This window comes from Oncorhynchus masou, unplaced genomic scaffold, assembly GCF_036934945.1.
Source record: "Oncorhynchus masou masou isolate Uvic2021 unplaced genomic scaffold, UVic_Omas_1.1 unplaced_scaffold_4136, whole genome shotgun sequence".
NCBI classification, from domain to species: Eukaryota; Metazoa; Chordata; class Actinopteri; order Salmoniformes; family Salmonidae; genus Oncorhynchus; species Oncorhynchus masou.
The window spans coordinates 15,536-30,942 of record NW_027010534.1 but is presented as its reverse complement, the minus strand read 5'-3'; the positions used below and the strand labels follow the sequence as shown (position 1 = coordinate 30,942).

The 15,407-nt window shown below is 42.7% G+C and overlaps 1 protein-coding gene across 1 annotated transcript; it reads right to left on the bottom strand.

Annotated features, from left to right (window-relative positions):
• Positions 1 to 907: 907 nt before the first annotated feature.
• On the bottom strand, positions 908 to 15,184 carry LOC135534909 (NLR family CARD domain-containing protein 3-like). The gene is made up of 7 exons (XM_064961710.1): positions 15,025 to 15,184; positions 13,875 to 13,973; positions 7,286 to 7,402; positions 5,677 to 5,761; positions 5,319 to 5,547; positions 3,176 to 4,940; positions 908 to 1,324 (listed from the first exon to the last, which is right to left on the bottom strand). The coding sequence occupies exons 2-7, from the start codon at positions 13,955 to 13,957 to the stop codon at positions 1,144 to 1,146; spliced, it is 2,460 nt and encodes an 819-aa protein (XP_064817782.1). The 5' UTR covers positions 13,958 to 13,973; positions 15,025 to 15,184; the 3' UTR covers positions 908 to 1,143.
• Between the last annotated feature and the right edge of the window lie 223 nt (positions 15,185 to 15,407).

Genomic DNA, 15,407 nt, shown 5'->3' with positions numbered 1-15,407 from the left:
GCCTGCCGATGGACGTAGTTTCTGACCGGGGGCCCCAATTTGTGTCCAAGTTTTGGCAAGAGTTTTGTAGGTTACTGGGAGCGAGTGTCAGCCTGTCTTCAGGGTTTCATCCCCAGAGCAACGGTCAAACGGAGAGGGCCAACCAAGATTTGGAGAGAGTGTTGCGATGTTTGGTTTCTAAGAATCCCTCTTCCTGGAGTCAACAACTCTCTATGGTTGAGTACGCTCACAATTCGTTGCCAGTGGCAGCCACGGGTCTCTCTCCGTTTGAGTGTAGTTTAGGTTACCAGCCACCTATCTTTCCCAGTACGGAGTCCGAGGTCACTGTTCCCTCCGCTCACGCTTTCATCCAGAGGTGCCGTCACGCATGGAGCAGAGCCCGTGAGACTCTTCTCCGGGTGGGGGCGCGCACCAAGGCTAAGGCCGATCGCCACCGGTCGAAGCCTCCGGTATACGTCGTTGGCCAAAGAGTGTGGCTTTCTACTAAGAACATTCCACTCCGATCCGTTTCGAACAAGCTTGCCCCCAAATTTATCGGCCCGTTCAGAGTCACCAGGATCATTAGTCCGGTGGCGGTCCGGCTCAAGCTTCCTCCGGCGTATAGGAGAATTCATCCTACCTTTCATGTGTCTAAAATAAAACCTGTGTTTCAGGCACGCATTAACCCGCTGGTCCCGGTTCCCCCACCGCCACGACTTGTTGATGGGGAAACCACCTTTTCTGTCAATCGTATTTTGGACTCTAGAAGGAGGGGACGCGGATTCCAGTACCTGGTGGACTGGGAGGGTTACGGCCCGGAGGAGAGAAGTTGGGTACCTGCTAGGGACATTCTGGATCACTCCCTTATCGATGATTTCAATCGACAGGTAAATTCGCCTGGGAACGCCAAGAGGCGTTCCTAGGGGGGTATTGTCACGGTTCATGAATCCACTGCCTCCGTCTCTCTTTCTCGCTCTCTCTCTCTCTCTCTCTCTCTCTCCAGTGTTTGTGTGGGCGTGGTTTCCCAATCTCGGCCTGATTGTCTGCGCCAGCTGGAACCACTTATCTTCCCTTTATATGTTCTGTTACCAGTGTTTCTTGTTGTCAGATCGTTGTTTCTTCTCTGAGGTTGTGTCGTGTGTCCGTGCTCTTCTCTTGTGTGGATTATCTGCTGTGCTCCTTCCTACTCATCTGGACACACTCCCCTGGTTTTCTCAGCACGTTATGATCGGAAGATGCGCCCGAGTTCCTGGGTCGGATTCCTTCTGAGTACAGTCTGTCTGTTATGTTGCTGCTGTGAACTACATTCATTAAAACCATCGTTGCTTGCATCTTGCATCCGCCTCTGTGTTGTAACAATATTGTTATACCAATGTAAACATTGATGCATTCATTCAATATGTTTTTCAACATAAAATGACATACGGATTATGTACATAATTTTCAATAAACTGGATATTTGTTTATATACAGTGCCTTGCGAAAGTATTCGGCCCCTTGAACTTTGCGACCTTTGCCACATTTCAGGCTTCAAACATAAAGATATAAAACTGTATTTTTTTGTGAAGAATCAACAACAAGTGGGACACAATCATGAAGTGGAACGACATTTGTTGGATATTTCAAACTTTTTTAACAAATCAAAAACTGAAAAATTGGGCGTGCAAAATTATTCAGCCCCCTTAAGTTAATACTTTGTAGTGCCACCTTTTGCTGCGATTACAGCTGTAAGTCGCTTGGGGTATGTCTCTATCAGTTTTGCACATTGAGAGACTGACATTTTTTCCCATTCCTCCTTGCAAAACAGCTCGAGCTCAGTGAGGTTGGATGGAGAGCATTTGTGAACAGCAGTTTTCAGTTCTTTCCACAGATTCTCGATTGGATTCAGGTCTGGACTTTGACTTGGCCATTCTAACACCTGGATATGTTTATTTTTGAACCATTCCATTGTAGATTTTGCTTTATGTTTTGGATCATTGTCTTGTTGGAAGACAAATCTCCGTCCCAGTCTCAGGTCTTTTGCAGATCCCATCAGGTTTTCGTCCAGAATGGTCCTGTATTTAGCTCCATCCATCTTCCCATCAATTTTAAACATCTTAACCTGTCCCTGCTGAAGAAAAGCAGGCCCAAACCGTGATGCTGACACCACCATGTTTGACAGTGGGTATGGTGTGTTCATGGTGATGAGCTGTGTTGCTTTTACGCCAAACATAACGTTTTGCATTGTTGCCAAAAAGTTCAATTTTGGTTTCATCTGACCAGAGCACCTTCTTCCACATGTTTGGTGTGTCTCCCAGGTGGCTTGTGGCAAACTTTAAATGACACTTTTTATGGATATCTTTAAGAAATGGCTTTCTTCTTGCCACTCTTCCATAAAGGCCAGATTTGTGCAATATACGACTGATTGTTGTCCTATGGACAGAGTCTCCCACCTCAGCTGTAGATCTCTACAGTTCATCCAGAGTGATCATGGGCCTCTTGGCTGCATCTCTGATCAGTCTTCTCCTTGTATGAGCTGAAAGTTTAGAGGGACGGCCAGGTCTTGGTAGATTTGCAGTGGTCTGATACTCCTTCCATTTCAATATTATCGCTTGCACAGTGCTCCTTGGGATGTTTAAAGCTTGGAAAATCTTTTTTTTGTATCCAAATCCGGCTTTAAACTTCTTCACAACAGTATCTCGGACCTGCCTGGTGTGTTCCTTGTTCTTCATGATTATCTCTGCGCTTTTAACGGACCTCTGAGACTATCACAGTGCAGGTGCATTTATACGGAGACTTGATTACACACAGGTGGATTGTATTTATCATCATTAGTCATTTAGGTCAACATTGGATCATTCAGAGATCCTCACTGAACTTCTGGAGAGAGTTTGCTACACTGAAAGTAAAGGGGCTGAATAATTTTGCACGCCAAATTTTTCAGTTTTGATTTGTTAAAAAAGTTTGAAATATCCAATAAATGTCGTTCCACTTCATGATTGTGTCCCACTTGTTGTTGATTCTTCACAAAAAATACAATTTAATATCTTTATGTTTGAAGCCTGAAATGTGGCGAAAGGTCGCAAAGTTCAAGGGGGCCGAATACTTTCGCAAGGCACTGTATATAATATTATATACATACTTTAATACATATTTTTCTCTAAACTTAATATTTCTTCCTGATGATTAGTTCTTATATGTAATTTTATTTACTCACAGAGCAGCTCTGGAGGCTTTGACCACTGGCAGCAGCCTCAGAAGACCTTCCTCTGATCTGCAGTATTTCTTCAGGTCAAACACATCCAGCTCCTTTTCTGAAGTCAGCAACACAAATACCAGAGCTGACCACTGTGCAGGTGACAGTTTGGCTTCAGAGAGACTTCCTGAGCTCAGGTAGCTTTGGATCTCCTCCACTAGAGAATGGTCATTCAGTTCATTCAGACAGTGGAACAGATTGATGCTCCTCTCTGGAGAGAGATTCTCCCTGATCTTCTCCTTGATGTACTTGACTGTTTCTTCATGGTTCTGTGAGCTGCTTCTTGTCTTTGTCAGTAGACCTCGTAAGTGTTTCTGATTGGACTCCAATGAGAGGCCAAGAAGGAAGCGGAGGAAAAGGTCCAGGTTTCCTGTCTCACTTTGTAAGGCTTTATCCACAGCACTCTTGTAGACACTAACTTCAGGCTCATCGTTTGTTTGCAGTTCATCCATTAGATTCTCATTGTTGTTGATGAATGAGAGGAACACATATACAGCAGCCAGAAACTCCTGAATGCTCAGATGCACGAAGCAGTACACCTTGTCCTGGTACAGCACACATTCCTCTTTAAAGAGCTGTGTGCACAATCCTGAGTACACTGAGGCTTCATTAACATCAATATCAGCCTCTTTCAGGTCTTCTTCATAGAAAATTAGATTGCCCTTCACAAGCTGTTGAAAAGCCAGTTTTCCCAGTGACAGAATGCTCTCTTTATTCCAGTGTGGACCTGTCTCTTCTTTCCCAAGATACTTTTCATTCTTCTGTTTGGTATGAAACACCACAAGGTGTGTGTACATCTCAGTCAGAGTCTTGGGCATCTCTTCTCTCTGATGTTTCAGCATGTGTTCAAGGACTGTTGCAGAAATCCAACAGAAGACTGGAATGTGGCACATGATGTGGAGGCTCCTTGATGTCTTTATGTGTGAGATGATTCTGCTGGCCAGGTCCTCATCACTGAATCTCTTCCTGAAGTACTCCTCCTTCTGTGGGTCATTGAACCCTCGTACCTCTGTCACCTGTTCAACACATTCTGAAGGGATCTTATTGGCTGCTGCAGGTCGGGTAGTTATCCAGATGAGAGCAGAGGGAAGCAGATTTCCCTTGATGAGATTTGTCAGCAGAACATCCACTGAGGTTGACTCTGTGACGTCCCAACAGATCTTGTTCTTCTGGAAGTCTAGGGGCAGTCGGCACTCATCCAGACCATCAAAGATGAACAGAACTTTGTACTTGTTGTAGATGGAGATTCCTGATTGTTTGGTTTCCATTGAGAAGTGATTAAGAAGTTCAATGAAAGTGTGTTTGTCCTCTTTCATCAAATTCAGCTCCCGAAAAGGGAATGAAAATACAAATTGGACATCCTGATTTGCTTTTCCTTCAGCCCAGTCCAGAATGAACTTCTGCACAGAGACTGTTTTTCCAATGCCAGCGACTCCCTTTGTCAGCACAGTTCTGATACGTTTGTCTTGTCCAGTTAAGGGTTTGAAGATGTCGTTACATTTGATTGCAGTCTCTGGTCTTGCTTGTTTCCTGGTTGTTGTCTCAATATGTTTCAGCTCATGTTCATTATTGACCTCTCCTGTTCCACCCTCTGTGATGTAGAGCTCTGTGTAGATCTTATTGAGAAGTGTTGGGTTTCCTTGTTTAGCGATCCCCTCAAATACACATTGAAACTTCTTCTTTAGATTAGATTTGAGTTCACGTTGGCAAATCACAGCAAGCTCATCTGAATGAAGAAATAACACAGAGGATATTAATATTAATCTGTTTTAATGCCTACAGTATTGTAGGACTGTTATAAAGTTGTACATTATAATAATTTATTCTCTTAACTGACTGTATAAATGTGTAAATGTTTTCATAATACATTACAGACTGGTGTGACTTATTATATTATTATTGGTATTATTAATGGTATTATTAATGTTCTCTCTCTCTTTCTCTAAATTAACCAACACATCCCTGCTGCTACTTGATGAGGTCACTTGATGTTGTGTTAAGGCTGCTACAATATCATTGAGTTACACAGCTACTTTAGCTGTACTTTAGCCACAGCTTTTAAATGTTATAAAACAGCATCCAACATGAGGCAGACAGATCTTACATTTTTCCAGTGTGTCAGCAAGCTCCTTCTGGTTCATTTTCCTCAGGACGTGCAGTGTGATCTTCAGAGCCCCCTCTCTGGCACTGCTCTCCTGCTTCTCATCTTCAGCATCCACCACTTCCTTATCCTGCTTCTGACTCTCAAAGCCTTCTGGGAGTTCTGGACTAAGAATCCTCTTGAACATCTTCAGCTCGTTCTTCACAAATGTCATGATTTTCTCTTCAAGCAACTGAAATAAATAAAGTAAATAAGTTAAGCAAGAGAAGAAATGCTTTCTCATTAAGACATTAATGAATGATTGACAGATCAACTTTACTTGTGGTAAACAAAAGCAAATGTACATAACAGGACCACATACACTGAATATGGAGGCCAGGTCTGTTTGATGACTCTGGGAAGACTGACCACTGAGAATCTCTGACTCTGATCTCTCCTGTTGGTTTCTGTGGACAAAACATGAGATTAAATCTCCTCATCCAGGGAGTGCACTGTAATAATATATATCTGCCTCACTCAGAGAAATCAGTAGTACAGCTAGGTTTTATACAGTAATAATATATATCTGTCTCACTCTCAGAGAAATCAGTAGTACTGCTAGGTTTTATACAGTAATAATATATATCTGCCTCAATCTCAGAGAAATCAGTAGTACTAATAGGTTTTATACAGTAATAATGTATATCTACCTCACTCTCAGAGGAATCAGTAGTACTGCTAGGTTTTATACAGTAATAATATATATCTGTCTCACTCTCAGAGAAATCAGTAGTACTGCTAGGTTTTACACAGTAATAATATATATCTGCATGACTCTCAGAGAAATCAGTAGTACTGCTAGGTTTTATACAGTAATTAAATATATATCTATCTCACTCTCAGAGAAATCAGTAGTACTGCTAGGTTTTACACAGTAATAATGTATATCTTCCCCACTCTCAGAGAAATCAGTAGTACTGCTAGGTTTTACACAGTAATAATATATATCTGCCTCACTCTCAGAGAAATCAGTAGTACTGCTAGGTTTTACACAGTAATAATATATATCTGCCTCACTCTCAGAGAAATCAGTAGTTCTGCTCGGTTTGACAGAGTTTCATAAAGAACTCTACAAATGATACATTTGACATCAGTATACAACATTTTTTTAAACCATTATTAAATACAGTAATATAAGATCTGTATTTAAACATTAAGTTTTGAAATCAGCATATGTTTTTATCCAGGGCCTGGGGTAGGTGTACCAGGAAAATAATGAGACTATAAGGAGTACCAGTACTGAGTCAATGTGCAGGGTACCAGGTAGTTGAGGTAATAATGAGACTATAAGGAGAACCAGTACTGAGTCAATGTGCAGGGTACCAGGTAGTTGAGGTAACAATGAGACTATAAGGAGTACCAGTATTGAGTCAAAGTGCAGGGTACCAGGTAGTTGAGGTAATAATGAGGCTATAAGGAGTACCAGTACTGAGTCAATGTGCAGGGTACCAGGTAGTTGAGGTAATAATGAGACTATAAGGAGTACCAGTACTGAGTCAATGTGCAGGGTACCAGGTCGTTGAGGTAATAATGAGACTATAAGGAGAACCAGTCCTGAGTCAATGTGCCAGGGTACCAGGTAGTTGAGGTAATAATGAGACTATAAGGAGTACCAGTACTGAGTCAATGTGCAGTGTACCACACACACACACACACACACACACACACACACACACACACACACACACACACACACACACACACACACACACACACACACACACACACACACACACACACACACACACACACACACACACACGGAGAGAATGTTGTGTTTGTTTATTATTGTTTTAGGACTTTGAAAATGGACTAAATCATTAGCCTATGGATTATGAAAACAACAACAATAAATGGGAAAATGGGAGAGGAGAAATGACTAGAGACAGTGTTGTTTAACTCACTGACCAGGACCCATGAGTTCTTCTTACCTTTGTTCAGTAGAAAAGTCTCCCTCTCTAAAGAATATAGGTTGATCCATAGACCAGTCACTCTTCATGGACACACAGCTGGGAACAGGGGAGGCTGGTCTCTCCTGCTTGATTGGTCTTCAACACAACAGAGACAAACATTAAACATTACATCTCTCATCTACTGTTGTTAAATTAGCTTTTATGTTTAAAGAATATATGAATGTAGTTTTTTATATATATAATTATCTAATTGTATGGTGTTTTTGGTTTATGTCAGTTTCATTGTTTGTTATGCTATAAATTGTTATTATATCGTTGTAATTGGTAAAATGAACTAGAATATGTTATTTTAAGTACTACTTTAGTAAAGATTCACACATTATTCAGTACTACTGCAGTTACTACATAATTCCAATAGATGGCAGCATATGACCACTAATGACATTTCAGAAGATTAGTTTCGTTTTCTCCCTGGATACACCACCACTCCCCTCACAGGAAAACTCCTGTGTGCTTCTTCCTGTCCCTTTCCACACTGCTAACACAAGAGGAAGGACTGAAAAGGCATTTAACAGATTACTGTGAAGTAATATAAAGATGATTCATGTTTATTATTACCTGGTTTTATGCTCATGTTTTGAAATTATACTTCATTACTATAACGATTATCAAGAAGCCTGAACATTAATTCAGTCACATCTGGTCAAGGAAAACATATTTTCCACGTACATTCACTGTCAAATTCATCAACCCGCTCTGCCTTCTCTCGCTAGTAGTCAACTTGTAGTCAGTCTGTCAGCCTCGCTAAAAAGCTTGTGTCGTCACTCTGCGTTCTCAAGGGGTGTGTTGAGGTAAATTTACTAACCGGGAGGGTTGCATGATGTAATTTATTGGTGGGCTGGAAGACGCACTCTTGTCTTTTCTATTCCGAGGTTGTTTACTCGCAATATCCGATATAAAGATGATTTTATAATGAATGTATACTGAGGTTGAGGTTCTGACTAGTGATTATTTACCCGCTGTTCAATACCTGCTATAATCACATTTTTTTTGCTCTCCCAAAAGCAACACAGGTCTAATACGATATATTTAGGTAACTAAAGTAATGAGTGACCATTTTAGAAAATTAGAGACTGGAAGACGCACTCTCAAGGTTGTTTATTACCATTTTTAAAAATCAATCAATGCCGGCAGGTTTCATTGATAATAATAGCATAGCTGCCATTGTGACTGAGAACAATGATCTGGGAATGGAGCGTTCAGAAGGTGAGTTGATTCCACGGAGCTCAATACAACTAATAGGAGCTGGCAGGGTGAAAATGACCTAAAATAAGCCCTGTTGTTTCCCATTTACTTCATAACTAGGGACACAAGGTAATATTATGAAACTGGGCTTCATGGCGAATGCAATTAACTAGTTTTCATCAGAAATAAACATTGTTGAAAATTGTGGGTCCAGCCTACTTGAGGCGCCTCGAAAATAATATTCAAAAGTTTGGTCTTTGGACACAGAGGGTTTAAACACTAAAGTTACCGTCCATCTAGTGAAGAGAGGAGAACCGGACAGAGGTAGCCAGCATCCGTCAATGAGAGAGGGAGAAGCCCTCCACGGGATTTAACAGATGGAGGAAACAACCAGGGAGCTCCATCGGTCCACAAGAAATGCAGGCAGTCGGTGATGATGTTAGGATAGGATAACTAGGATGCTGCCATTAGAGTAGCTAGCTAGCTTACCTATCTGTACCAACTAGCTTGGCTAGCAGGACGTTCTGTACCTCTACTCGATAATGATGACGGAACCGGTGAACCACAAATTGAAATGAGGACTCATACTGTCCCTGAACGGAAAGCAAAAATACATTTGAACAATAAACTTTGGTGTCTCAACACCATAGCAAACTACATCGGTATACTCCAAGATCACGTCAGCCCGCTCTGTGCGTAACCGGACAATATACTGTACGGGGACGCTGACAGTTCCATAACATTGGCGCAAACAATCAGCTAAACCCAGTCTTTACAGTGGGTTACATTAGTAATATTCATTTTGTATTATTATGTAAACAATAGTTTTTTTATGACAATATGTTGAGATTTGGGTCCACATCCACAAAGCGTCTCAGAGTAGAAAATTGGTCGTTTAAGTGAAGTGCTGACAATAAAGACATTTTACACTTACGTTCTATATATAGAGGAACTCAGACACAACCTGACCTCCTATAAAGGGTTCTATATATATTGTATACTCAGACACTACCTGACCTCCTATAAAAGGTTCTATATATATTCTATATATACTGTATACTCAGACAGGCTAACCTTCTATAAAGGGTTCTACAAATATTCTATATATACTGTATACTCAGACACTTCCTAACCTCCTATAAACGGTTCTATATATATTCTATATATACTGTATACTCAGACACTTCCTAACCTCCTATAAAAGGTTCTATATATATTCTATATATACTGTATACTCAGACAGGCTAACCTTCTATAAAGGGTTCTACAAATATTCTATATATTCTGTATACTCAGACACTTCCTAACCTCCTATAAAGGGTTCTATATATATTCTATATATACTGTATACTCAGACACTACCTGACCTATAGAGGGTTCTATAAATATTCTATATATACTGTATACTCAGACACTACCTGTAACGGCGTTCTTCTTTAGTTGAAAGAGAGTCGGACCGAAATGCAGCGTGTAGGTTACTCATGTTTATTTAGTGAAGACAAACGAACTAACTATACATGAACAACTAAATAATACAAAACAACAAACGGAACGTGAAACCTATTACAGCCTGACTGGTGCACACTACACAGAGACAGGAATAATCACCCACGAAATACAAGGCGAACACCAGGCTACCTAAATACGGTTCCCAATCAGGGACGAGAATCACCTGACTCTGATTGAGAACCGCCTCAGGCAGCCAACCTATTTAACACACACACACCCCTAATCAACTACAATCCCAAACACTACAAACCCCAATACGAAAATACAATACATAATAACCCCATGTCACACCCTGGTCTGACTAACTAATAAACTAAAACACAAAATACTAAGACCAAGGCGTGACAGAACCCCCCCCTAAGGTGCGGACTCCCGAACGCACCTCAAAACCATAGGGAGGGTCCGGGTGGGCGTCTGTCCATGGTGGCGGTTCCGGTTCCGGACGTGGACCCCACTTCATAATTGTCATTGTTCCTCCCCTTCGCGTCCATGGATAATCCACCCTAACCGCCGACCATGGCCGAATAGTCCTCACCCAGAACCCTACATAATAGAGGAGCAGCTCGTGACTGAGGGGCAGCTCGGGACTGAGGCAGCTCGGGACTGAGGGACAGCTCGGGACTGAGGGACAGCTCGGGACAGAGGGGCAGCTCAGCACTGAGAGGCAGCCCAGCACTGAGAGGCAGCCCAGTACTGAGAGGCAGCCCAGTACTGAGGAAAAGCCCAGCCAGGAAGTTGAATCCGGCAGATCCTGGCTGACTGGCGGATCCTGGCTGACTGGCGGATCCTGGCCGACTGGCGGATCCTGGCCGACTGGCGGATCCTGGCCGACTGGCGGATCCTGGCCGACTGGCGGATCCTGGCCGACTGGCGGATCCTGGCTGACTGGCGGATCCTGGCCGAGTAGCAGATCTGGCAGATCCTGGCTGACTGGCGGATCCTGGCTGACTGGCGGATCCTGGCTGACTGGCGGATCCTGGCTGACTGGCAGATCTGGCAGATCCTGGTTTACTGGCGGATCCTGGCTGACTAGCAGATCTGGAAGAGTCTGGTTGACTGGCAGATCTGAAAGGGTCTGGTTGACTGGCAGATCTGAAAGAGTCTGGTTGACTGGCAGATCTGGAAGAGTCTGGCTGACTGGCAGATCTGGAAGAGTCTGGTTGACTGGCAGATCTGGAAGAGTCTGGTTGACTGGCAGATCTGGAAGAGTCTGGTTGACTGGCAGATCTGGAAGAGTCTGGCTGACTGGCAGATCTGGAAGAGTCTGGTTGACTGGCAGATCTGGAAGAGTCTGGCTGACTGGAAGAGTCTGGCTGACTGGCAGATCTGGAAGAGTCTGGCTGACTGGCAGATCTGGCTGCTCCATGCAGACTAGCTGCTCCATGCAGACTAGCAGCTCAGGCTGCTCTATGCAAACTGACAGCTCTGGCTGCTCAATGTAGACTGACAGCTTAGGCTGCTCTATACAGACAGGAGGCTCCGGCAGCGCTGTAGAGGAGGAAGGCTCTAGAACCGCTGAACAGGCGGGAGACTCCGACAGCGCAGGAGAGGGAGAAAGCGCTGGCTGCGCTGAACAGGCGAGGCGCACTGAAGGCCTGATGCGTGGTGCTGGCACTGGTTGGTATTTGGCCGAGGACACGCACAGGAAGCCTAGTGCGGGGAGCTGCTACTGGAGGGCTGGGGTGTGGAGGTGGTTCTGGATAGACCGGACCGTGCAGGCGCACTGGAGCTCTTGAGCACCGAGCCTGCCCAACCTTACCTGGTTGAATACTCTTGGTTGCCCTGCCAGTGCTGTGAGGAGAAATAGCCCGCACTGGGCTATGTAGGCGAACCGGAGACACAGAGCGCAAGGCTGGTGCCATGAAAACCGGCCCAAGGTGACGCACTGGAGACCAGATGCGTAGAGCCGGCTTCATGGCATTTGGCTCGACGCTCAATCTAGCCCGGCCGATACACAGAGCTGAAATATACCGCACCGGGCTATGCACCCGCACTGGGGACACCGTACGCACCACTGCATAACATGGTGCCTGCCCGGTCTCTCTAGCCCCCCGGTACGCACAGGGAGATTGCGCAGGTCTCCTACCTGACGCAGCCATACTCCCTGATAGCCCCCCCCCAAAATAATTTTGGGGCTGCTTTTCGGGCTTCCATCCACGTCGCTGTGCTGCCTCCTCATACTTGCGCCTCTCCGCTTTAGCCGCTTCTAATTCCTCCTTGGGGCGGCGATATTCACCAGGCTGCGCCCAGGGTCCTTCTCCGTCCAGTTCCTCCTCCCATGTCCAATTCTCTAAATGGTGTAGCCTCTCCCACTGAAGCTGCTTCTGTTGTCTCTCGTGTAGCTCCTGTTTCAACTTCGCCTGCTGCACCTTTGGGCGGCTACACTCCTCTGGTTTAGCCCAGGGTCCTCTTCCATCAAGGATTTCCTCCCATGTCCAGAAATCCTTAAAACGCGGCTCCTCTTTGCGCTGCTCCTGCCTGTTGACACGCTGCTCGGTCCGAGTGTGGTGGGTGATTCTGTAACGGCGTTCTTCTTTAGTTGAAAGAGAGTCGGACCGAAATGCAGCGTGTAGGTTACTCATGTTTATTTTGTGAAGACAAACGAACGAACTATACATGAACAACTAAATAATACAAAACAACAAACGGAACGTGAAACCTATTACAGCCTGACTGGTGCACACTACACAGAGACAGGAACAATCACCCACGAAATACAAGGCGAACACCAGGCTACCTAAATACGGTTCCCAATCAGCGACAACGAGAATCACCTGACTCTGATTGAGAACCGCCTCAGGCAGCCAACCTATTTAACACACACACACCCCTAATCAACTACAATCCCAAACACTACAAACCCCAATACGAAAATACAATACATAATAACCCCATGTCACACCCTGGTCTGACTAACTAATAAACTAAAACACAAAATACTAAGACCAAGGCGTGACACTACCTGACCTCCTATAAAGGGTTCTATATATATTCTATATATACTGTATACTCAGACACTACCTGACCTCCTATAAAGGGTTATATATATATTCTATATGTACTGTATACTCAGACACTTCCTAACCTCCTATAAAGTGTTCTATATAGAACTTTAGTGGTTCTGTATATTGTAGGAAGATAGAACCCTTTTGGTTTCAACAGGAGTGAAGAGTGTGTTGATATAACGGATATATTGTCAGAATTCAGCTTGTAACAACGATCAGAATAAAAACTGTAAAGTTTTGCCTGCCAACATATTAGATAATGATTAAGAGGCTAAATGATTGTGTCATGCTAAAATTTTATAGAGGTGTGTGTGTGTGTGTGTGTGTGTGTGTGTGTGTGTGTGTGTGTGTGTGTGTGTGTGTGTGTGTGTGTGTGTGTGTGTGTGTGTGTGTGTGTGTGTGTGTATGGTGTGTGTGTGTGTGTGTGTGTGTGTGTGTGTGTGTGTGTGTTGTGTGTGTGTGTGTGTGTGTGAGTTTGTGTGTGTGTGTGTGTGTGTGTGTGTGTGTGTGTGTGTGTGTGTGTGTGTGTGTGTGTGTGTGTGTGTGTGTGTGTGTGTGTGTGTGTGTGTGTGTGTTTGTGTGTGTGTGTGTGTGTGTGTGTGTGTGTGTGTGTGTGTGCTGGTGAGACAACCACATATCACAGTCTAATATACAGGATACAAACATTCCATTACAGCTAAATCGCGTTTTGAAAAACAAAAATTCATACACAAAAAAACTATGAATTAAAATCTTAGAACAACAATATTTTACAGACAAGGTTCCCCTGAGCAATACTGTCTGATAAATAACAAATGTGAAAAAATGGTGGAAACACGTTTTAGAAACAAACAACATTGTAATCTCACCTCTTAGCTTTGGTGTCATGTTCCCCAGAGAGTCTCGTTTTAGAGGCTGGGCCCCCCTTCTTTCTAGCTCCAGAGAGACTCATTTTAGAGAACTGACCCCTAAACAGAGATCCAACATGTTGGTTGTGGTTAACACAGTGACAACTAAACAGAGATCCAACATGTTGGTTGTGGTTAACACAGTGACAACTAAACAGAGATCCAACATGTTGGTTGTGGTTAACACAGTGACAACTAAACAGAGATCCAACATGTTGGTTGTGGTTAACACAGTGACAACTAAACAGAGATCCAACATGTTGGTTGTGGTTAACACAGTGACAACTAAACAGAGATCCAACATGTTGGTTGTGGTTAACACAGTGACAACTAAACAGAGATCCAACATGTTGGTTGTGGTTAACACAGTGACAACTAAACAGAGATCCAACATGTTGGTTGTGTTTAACACAGTAATTCTTGAAGGTCATATGTTCTCTTTTATTCATTATCTCTTAGAAATAAAACATTTACTAACAGACACATCCAAACAGTCAGGTGATTTAATGCATCACATGAATATGTAGTCCTGATTTATATTTTTCACCTTTTGTCCATAATAATAATAATAATAATACAATAATAACAATATAATAATAATAATAATAATAATAATAATAATCACAATATAATATATAGTAATATTAATAATAATGTCTCTTTCTATTTTAATGATTTCTCTCATTCTAGTGTGTTGCTTTGTTCAACAGGTATGATATTATGATGCTGTTACTGAATTCAGTTCATAATATCGATGTTAAGAAAAGTCTGTTCAGTGGTTTCATACCAAATTACACAGGAAGCAGGAGCTCATTGGAATTTAGAAAACAACACATGTTCTGATATTCTGAAAGACGACTTACAATTTATACATAAAAAATATACAAATTGTAAAATAACCGCGATATAGGAATATATGAACAACATGTTTTTGAATTTGACTTGCCTACACCCAGTTAGCGCCATTTTGTATGATTGCACTGTCACGTAGCTGTCCCAGGTGAAATGGAGTGTTAGATCTGAGTGTTTTACTGTCATTCACTATACTAAAATAACACTGGACATTTAATGTCTCTACACACTTTACAATAATCCCTGGGAAGATTCTTACCTTGTAGCCTGAATTCACAACCAGAACATGTCAAGTCATTGAGATATTTTCCGTTGTGCTGAGAGATCACCTTCCTGATGACAAGTGTCTCTGTATCTATGTTCTATGTTCAGTTGATCTTTGAATGCAATAATATCTGGTCAAAGTCTAGTGACACAACACCATAGTATATCATAACCATAACAGCAGTTTAACCTTTGGCCAGTAAAGGCCATGGCATACTATAACATGTAGAATCATTATGATGAACCACGTTCATATTATAACATGTAGAATCATTATGATGATCCAGGTTCATATTATAACATGTAGAATCATGATGATGATCCAGGTTCATACTATAACATGTAGAATCATTATGATGATCCAGGTTCAACATATCT

Bases quoted from the DNA above. Each gene is read 5' to 3' on its own strand.
- LOC135534909 (XM_064961710.1), bottom strand. From the start codon at position 13,957: ATGAGTCTCTCTGGAGCTAGAAAGAAGGGGGGCCCAGCCTCTAAAACG. The intron at 5,762-7,285 runs GTAAGAAGAACT...TTTTGTCCACAG, and splicing joins GACTTTTCTACTGAACAAAG to AAACCAACAGGAGAGATCAG. The intron at 1,325-3,175 runs GTGAGTAAATAA...GTTACAACACAG, and splicing joins AAAGCCTCCAGAGCTGCTCT to AGGCGGATGCAAGATGCAAG.